Raw genomic sequence first — 8,291 nt, 5'->3', positions numbered from 1 at the left:
TACACAGAATTTGGTGATTTTATTGTGTTGAAAGGTAAGTCCACATGGAGGGATCAACTGCTTTGGTTTCAGCATGTGAACTGTGGGGGTGCCTAGAGATGCTCCTCATCTGAAAGGCCCAGTAGATTTGGGGTCAGGCCTCAGCTGTGCCCCTGGGAATCCTGGGTGCCGGTGGCCATGACCTGCTTGGGAGCAGTGTAGCTGGCTGCTTTTCTTCGCTACCCTTTTTTATCATTGGCTTTTCTGCTTCTCCCCATTGCCCCCACCCTTACCCCCACCCCCTTTTCTTGTCTTTCTTGGTTTCCAAAACTAACTAAACCAGGGCCTGGCTTTGGTCTCTGCTCAGCTGGATAGGGGATGTAGATCCCTTTGCCTCCAGCTGTGGGAATGAGAAGAGAAGGCAGCTCTGTGGCCTGTCCCGAGATGCTTAGTAGTGAGCTGGCACGGTATCCAGGGCTTCCTCGGGTTCACGGGTAACATCCACATTCTGAAACAATAGGGTGGCAATATAGGATCAATTCTGGACTGAAAACCCAGGAGACCTAGGTCTTGACCTGACCATTGCTATCTTACTGTGGGAACTTGGGCAAGGACTTTCTCTTCTCTCAGCCTCTGTTTCCCCCCACTCCCCACCCACTCTGTGAAACAAGGAAGCTGTACTCAACTCAGGTACCTTGCCTTCTGTCCTGACATTCCTTGTGCCCCTGAGGGAGCTGGCCAGGCTTCAGAGCTGTGGACAGAATGCTGGGCCTTCGGGGCCTTTCTCAGTCTTTCTCTCTGGCCTGATTTCTCCTTTCTTCCTTAGGGGAACCTTCCACTTCTCTAACACTGGGCTTTGCACATAATGAGGATGGCAGTGGCAGGACAAAGCTCTGCTTATTAGTGGTGCTGACTAGGGGCAGTCGGGTGGCACAGTGGGTAGTGCCATGGACGTGGAGTCAGGCCAGAGTTCCAGTCTGGCCTTAGACACTTCCTAGGTGTGTGACCCTGGGCAAGTCACTTCACTGCTGCCTGCCTCAGTTTCCTCATCTGTCAAATGGGGACAAAAATGGCACCTACCTGCCAGAGGTGTTGTGAGGTCCCAATGAGATAATAATTGTAAAGTGCTTAGCAAATGCCTGGCACTCAGTAGGTACCTAATAAATGCTAGTTATCGTCTGCCTTGAGGCTGGATGAGAAGGAGAGACACCGGAGGCCTGGCCAGGAGGCTGCCTCCTGACCTTGCCCCTCAGCACATTCTTGGTTGGAGGAAACAGATGGAGTGGTAGCCCCCCAAGACACTCCCTGGGCCGAGGGAGGGGAAGGGAGGTTTACCTGAGCATTCGGGGAAGGGAGGGCTTCACTCAGGTCTTCCAAGTAGGGCTGTTTGGTTGGTGGGGGGCTGGCCAGAGGAACAGGATGGAAGTTCCTGTGTGTGGGAGCATGGCTCACTGAGAGAGGGAGGGTTGTGGGGCCAGAGAGGGAGGATAAAAATACAGGTGACAGCCCCCATTTCCAGCCCAGTGCCAAGGCCAGCCCTCTGTGAAGCTTTCCTGGATTACTCTAACTCATGAAAGGGGAGACACAGGAAAAGAGGGTGGCTGGACGTGAGACCAAGGCAGGGCCAGTTCTGTTTCGGGGGGCACAGATATTAGCTCTTTCAACCAATCATCGCTAACAGCCATAGACTCTTGGAGCCAAAAGGAACTTAGCAACCTGGTCCAACTAACACAGATGAGGAAACTGAGACCCAACGGAGAGAGGAGGATACCTTCTGGTCTCTTGCCTCCCCCCGGCCTCTCCCCTAGAAACATGACAGCAGACACAGGTGCTCTCTCGGCTGTGAGATCTCACTTTCGAGATCACTGCGCCCAGCTATCTGCCCACTTTCTAGATCAAGAAACTTAGGATCCAACAGGATGATTCACCCATCTCCCACCCCTAATGGCAACACAGTGGAAGGACTATGTCCCTTAGCAGCAAGATCTCACTTTGAATTAGGAAACCTGGTGGGGATCTTTGGCTCACATCCCCAAAGTCGCCCGTCGGAGGCCAGGATAGGCAGCCCCAAGCTTGGCTGGCCTGGCCCTGAAGTGGAACAGGGTGACTGACTGGTAGTCAAGTCAGAGTCAGGCTGTGGCCACAGGGAAGGGTCTGCCAAAATTCCTCCTGTTGGCTAAGCTAATCTTGCCTCAGGGTGCTGCCTTCCCATGTCAGTGGGGAGGGACCCAGCCAGAGGTTAACACTGAGGCAGCCGCTTTGGGTGCCCACCTACCTCGGGCTTCTCCCGGTGGGTATTCACTGCTTCCACATTCAGGTAAATGGATTCAACTTTGCAACCTGAGAATGAGGGAAGGGGAAGAACAACCCATCAATTCTACCACACTCATGAGTGGAAAGGGTCTTGAATGACACCAGGTTCAACCCCTGCATTGACAGAGACAGAGATAGAAAGGAGGGGGAGGGAGGGAGAGAGAAAGGAGGAGGGGAGAGAGAGAGGGATAGACAGAAAGGAGGGGGAGGAAGAGAGAAAGGAGGGGGAAAGAGAAAGGAGGGAGGAGAAAGAAGGGAAGGAGAGAAGGGAGGGGAAGGGAGAGAGAGAGGAGGGAGGGGGAGGGACAGAAATGGGGGGAAGAGAGAGAGCAAGTAGGGGGAAATGACAGAGAAAAGGACAGGGCGACCACAGTTAGGGGATGCTGGCCCAGCAGAGGAGCCTGAGAAGCAGTGGGCAGACAGGGAGGAAGGAGGAAGACAAAGATGAGGGGGCAGTTCAGGCTGAGGCAGGCCCCAAGAGAAGACAGCCATCCTGACTCAGAGGCTGCAGGGAAGTCAGGGATGCAGAGTGAGAAGAGGTCCTTGAGTTTCACAGGGATGAGAAGAGCAGAACCTTTGATGCTGAGGGAATATTGAGGATGGAAGCCAGACTGCCAATAATTAAGAAGAGACTGGGAGAGGAGGAAGCAGAGGCTGCCCTTAAGAAGTTGAGCCATGAAAGGACCAGGAAGCAGAGAATGAGAGCTTGAAGTGCTAGTGATGCTAGCAGTCCAAAGGCCTTGCTACCAGCCCTGTCCTCTGCCCTTGACTTGCTGGATGGCATTGGGTGTGCTCCTGCATCTCTCTGTCTGTAAAATGGGTATGCATATGGCTGGAAGGGGGAGAGGAGGAGCATTGGGTGTCCATGAATCCCTTTCAACTCTGATCTGCACTTGTCTGGTGTTGGGTATAGGGAGAAGAAAGTTGGGGAACCTGGGGTACATTGTGGCACTCACCATAAGCCACTGGGGTGAGTTTGAGTACTGTGTGCAGGGGACATTTGAGATACGGCAGCTCCTCTGGAAGGGAAGGAAGAAAGGGTCAGCCAGAGGAAAGACCATCTGTCCATCCATCCACTGTCTTTCCACCCATTCATTTCCCCCACCCCCTATCCCCTCTCCTCATCCATCTATCTACCCATTACCAAAAGTACATGCCAACATATCTTTCTGGGGTGGGGGAGCATGGTGGAGGTGATGACCCTACCCACATTCCTGAAGATCTCTACCAGTGGAAGGCAAGTCCTTTCTGCTACCAGATTGTCTCTGCCAGAGTACAGGGCCTCACTACCTAAGCTCTTTGGCCAAGGCAACCCATGAAACAAAGAGACATCCACACTGTAAAGCCACAAGTGGCCTTGTCCTTGAGTGAGCATAAAGGATAGCATGGCCAGCCCACATGATATCCAAACTGGAGGATTAGGAGGAGGAGATGACCAGGAGATAATCCATCTGGATGACAGGGCACAGTTGGACTGAGATCTGCACCTACCTTGGAAGGAGGAACTCCATGGACAAGCTAGGACTTGGGACTGGCAGAGGGAGCTCTCTGGCGAGGAGACTCCCTGTGTCAATGCAGACTGGCACCTGCTTTGCAACATAGTTTTACAGAGTGGCCTGGGGCCCTGAGAACTGCAGTGACTTGGCCAGAGTCACTCGACCAGTATGTATCAGAGATCTCAAACCCAAAGAATACCTCTCATTTCTCAACTATTTGAAAATGTATAAAATGCTTTCTTCACAGCAATCCAGTAAGATGGCTATTGTATTATCTCTGTTACAGAGGAGGAAATAGGCTGAGGGGCTAAGGGATGGATCCAGGGTCACTTCCCAGATGGGGATTTTCAGAGTTGTGGATGTTGCCCTCCCCGCTCGGGTATGCTGTCCCTTCTCAGGATGCCACAGGATGCAAAGCCTAGCCAACAGACACTCAGATGAATGCGGATCTTGGTGTTCTCAGAGCTGCCAAAGGATGCATGCCAGTGGCATCATCTTGGAGAACTCAGGCGCACCTCTAAATCACAGCATCCTTTTTTTTCTTGCAATAATGCTTCTCTGTTGATCAATAAAGCGCATGCCACCCCTACGTAGCACTAGGTATACTACTCTGCAGGCTTTGCCCACTCCAAGTCTTTGAAGGTTTCCTGGTGGGTAGCATCTTTTTTGCAAACGGCATTTAGTAGTAATGCTGGTCTATGTCTTTTACTAAAGAAGTCTGTTCATTTTTTAAAAAATTAATTGTTGATATATCTTGTCCTAAGCAAACCACTGTTAGGACCACAGCAGACTGATTGAGGCCATCTCCCACTGTCTGTGTCTGCTTTGGATTTAAGGGTGTCCACTAAGGACTGCTTACCAATACCTGGTGAGTGCCTCTGGTCTCCCCTTACCAGCTCCCCTCCTTCCCCCACATACCCACCCACACTGAGATGGGCCAGTCCTTGCCTGGGCTCTGGACTGGGCAACATGTTCGGGGTTACCTGCACTCTTATCCAGAAAGTAGGCCAGGAGACAACGCATAACAGCCTGGTGGCAGATCACCAACACGTTCTCCTGACGCTCCAGTTCCATGATCACGGGTTCTAGACGCTGTACCAAGTCCTCATAGGACTAGAAAGGAGAGATGGATGCTGGTGTGAGCAAGAAGGGAGAGGAACAGAGACCCACAGGCAGGTCAGGCCATCCTTGGGGAGCATCCCTGGGAGGTATCCCTGGAGGGTGCCCTTGGGGGCATCTCTAGGGGCATGGGGGCTTCCCTGGGAGGTGGCCCTGAGGGCATCCTTGGGGGGGCACATCCATGGGGGCATCCCTGGGAGGCCTGGCTTTTTGCTCCTGGCTTTGTCCTTGAATTCCCCAGCTAGCTCTGGGAAAGCCCTTCCCACCTACCCCCCTTATCCCCCCTCTCAAACCCACTGCTTGCACCCCTGATCCTCAGATTCTTTCACAGTACAATGAGCCTGATGCCCCTGGTCTGCAGGGCATGAGGTCATGGGTAGAAAAGCTGAAAAGGGCATTGGCATCTCCCTTACTCCACTGGCCAAGAGAGCATCTTGGCCTCCCAGGGAACTCAGAATCAAAATGGCTTAGGGATGAGGGAGTGAGATGACCTGTAGCCGTGTGTAACTTGTTTGTCATCCACATGAGGAAGGTCATTTTTCACCGAGGTGCAGGGTTGGGGGGTTGCTGATCATGGGCTCTCCCTCCTGGGGTATACTGGGGATGGAGGCTCAGGGTAGGTAGTGAGTGAGTGGGAAGCGTGGGGGGAGGAGGGGGCCTGAAACCAGTCCAGAAGGCTCCTGCCAGACTGTGGAGCACAGCTAAGCCTCTGGGTGCTCCCCCTGGGCTCCCCTCACCTCTCCCTTAGGGTAGCGGTAGCGATATTTGTCCTGGTCTCGAAGTGCAAATTCCTCTGGATAATGCTCTTGGATCTCCTCATAAGTCATCTCCTCACAGACCCCCTGAAATGCAGCCGGCCTCAATAAAATAGGGGCAGGAAAGCCACCTGGGCCATGTAAACTGGGATGTGGGCACATGCATGTGCAAGTATGCACAGAATTAGGTATGAACATGCTAGGGTCTGCGAGGGTCTTCTTTCACTCTGTCTCTGGCTTCATTTTGTGTTTGGGGAATGTGTATGTGTGCTTTTGGAGTGCGTGTGTGTGTGTGTGTGTGTGTGTGTGTGTGTGTGTGGTATGTGCGTCTGTGGGATGGGTGTCAGTGGGTGTGTTTGTGAGAGGGTCTGTATTCATGTATGCACTGCCATAGCTCTGTGTGTGCGTGGTGGGGGTGTCTACAGTATCTGTGTGTGCTTTTAGTGCTTGTGCTTAGTTCTTGTTGTATGTGTGTATCTCGCACATCTATAGCTATGTATCCTGTGGAGTGTATGTGGATGGCTTTACTTTCTGTTTGTGGTATGTGCATGTATATGCATCTGTGGTGTGTTTGTGTGTATGTACATACATATATGAATGTGTATTGGGATGATATGTGTGTGCATGCTGGGGTCTCTGCAGTAAGTCACTGTCTTCAGGGACCTTGCTAGGCTATCTCTCTTGCCCCACAAGGCCATGTCCCCCAGTAGCATCTGGGGTAGCACCCTCCTCTTGAGTTGCCAGCCCTCCCTCCCTCTATCCCTTCCTCTCTCCATCCCTTCCTCCTTCCATCCATCTCTCCCTCCCTCCCTCCATCCTTCTATTGCTCCCTCCATCCATCCCTTCCTCCCTCCCTCCCTCATCCCTCTATCCTTCCCTCTCTTCCTCCCTCTCTCCCTCCATCCATCTTTCCCTCCCTCCACGACTCCTCTTTCCCCCTCCCTCCTTCTCTCCCTCCACCCATCCATCCATCCCCCATCCCTCCCTCCATTCCTCCCTCCCTCACTCACAGCATCTATCTCATTTAGGGCCTTCCACTGCTCATAAGGGACCCGCAGGGCCTCAGCTGTCTGAATTGTCCTCTTCATGTGACTTGTCCAGACCTTCAGCGAGCTGATGTCCTGGGACTGGATGAAGTTAGCTAAGGTGTATGCATACTACAAAGGAACAAGGAGAAGGGAAATGGAGACTTTCTCTTTAGGCCCTGCCTGCTATGAAGTGTCAGGAGAAATCCCATTCAATTCAGCCCACATTAGTTAGACGCCTATTTTGTGTCAACACTGTGCTCAATTCTGTGGACAGAAAGGCCCAAAGGAGACTGTCCTTGCCCTCACGGTGCTTCCATTCTATCCAGAGATTGCTGTGTGCACACACCAAAGCAGATTCCAAGTGATTTGAGCATTAACAGCTGGGAGGACTCAGCAAAGTATAGGTAAGAGATCTAGTTACAGATTGAGGGGGAGGGTTGGTGGAGTGAAGAGGTAGACTATGGAGTTTGGGAAACTGCTGGAATATAAGGAGTGTGGGGGGATATGGACGGATAGAACGAATTAAGACTAAAAGAAAGAAAGACAGGTAATAATAATGCCAGGCTGAGGAGCTGGGCTTTGATTCAAGTAGGGGTGGCATGCAGCATGTTAGGATGGTCTGGAGGGGGAGGGTCTTCTGGAAGCAGAGAGCCCAATAAGGAAGTGACCACACTGGGACAGGTACATGGTGGGGAAGGACTGATCCTGGGAAATGGGGAGAATCCTCAGGACAAGATGAGGAGGCATGCAGGAAGGAAGAGGAGGGGCAGAAGGCAGAGGCAGGGAGAGAAGGAAGAGAGAGAGGAGGGAAGGAAGGAGGGAAGGAAGGGAGGAAGGAAGGAAGGAAGGGAGGGAGGAGGGAAGGGAAGAAAGGAAGGAAGGGAGGGAGAGAGGGAGGAGGGAGGCATTCCCAGCTTTAGAATCTCCATTTCTGTGTTCCTATGAGCGAAGGAAGAATTGGATGAACAAAGGAGGGAAGTATAGAACGAATGAGTAAAAAGAAGCAGGATGTAGTGGAGGAAAAAGAGAATGAACAAAGAAATAAAGGCATGATTGAAGGGATGAGTGAGAAAAGAAAAGAAAAAATGAGTAGAAGAAGAATGAAATGAAGCGAGGCAAAGAGGGAAGGAGGGATGATGAAGGAAGGCTGCGGAGGAGGGAGCCAATGAATGAAGGGTGGAAGGACGGACAGAAGGAAGGGAAGGAGGGAGAAAAAGGAGGGAAGAGGATGAATGCAGTTAGGTAAAGGAGGAGGTGGCAGCCCTGAGCCCACCGGCCCATGACTTGCCCATGCCCAGGAACCCAAGCCCCTACCTGCTTGCCCCTGGCGGAAAGGCCTGAGTCCCCCCCAATGCGGCCCTTGAGGTTCAGCTCGCTCTCCCCATGTCTGCAGAGGTAGATGGAGCGTGGCGTGACGTGGATGTTCATCAGGTAGTACACAGTGCGGCTCTGGATGTGGTCTTGTACCCGGTTCACCAGATAGCGGGTCCCCACGTCAAAGATCTTGATGTAGGATAAATGGCTGCAGGGAGGCCAGGGAGACTCAGAGAAGGGGCCTTTCCTACACCTTAAGCCAGCCTCCAGGAAGGCCAACCCCACTC

The 8,291-nt window shown here is 52.4% G+C and overlaps 1 protein-coding gene across 4 annotated transcripts in view; it reads right to left on the bottom strand.

Moving 5' to 3' along the window:
* Positions 1-8,291, bottom strand: part of PFKFB1 (6-phosphofructo-2-kinase/fructose-2,6-biphosphatase 1) — a 15,290-nt gene continuing 6,999 nt past the window's right edge. For 2 of the 4 annotated variants that reach the window (XM_072626518.1, XM_072626520.1), the window contains exons 8-15: positions 8,005-8,212; positions 6,673-6,819; positions 5,645-5,749; positions 4,772-4,901; positions 3,249-3,311; positions 2,255-2,319; positions 1,315-1,408; positions 1-487 (exon numbers count right to left, since the gene is read on the bottom strand). In XM_072626518.1, the coding sequence (XP_072482619.1) occupies positions 1,340-1,408; positions 2,255-2,319; positions 3,249-3,311; positions 4,772-4,901; positions 5,645-5,749; positions 6,673-6,819; positions 8,005-8,212 (787 nt within the window). In that variant the 3' untranslated portion in view covers positions 1-487; positions 1,315-1,339. The remainder of the gene's footprint in view (positions 488-1,314; positions 1,409-2,254; positions 2,320-3,248; positions 3,312-4,771; positions 4,902-5,644; positions 5,750-6,672; positions 6,820-8,004; positions 8,213-8,291) is intronic. The other 2 variants (XM_072626521.1, XM_072626519.1) reach the window with 2 other exon arrangements.

This window comes from Notamacropus eugenii, chromosome X (assembly GCF_028372415.1).
Source record: "Notamacropus eugenii isolate mMacEug1 chromosome X, mMacEug1.pri_v2, whole genome shotgun sequence".
Classification (NCBI taxonomy): domain Eukaryota; kingdom Metazoa; phylum Chordata; class Mammalia; order Diprotodontia; family Macropodidae; genus Notamacropus; species Notamacropus eugenii.
Note: the sequence above shows the minus strand (reverse complement) of the source record. Positions and strands in the feature narration are given on the sequence as shown.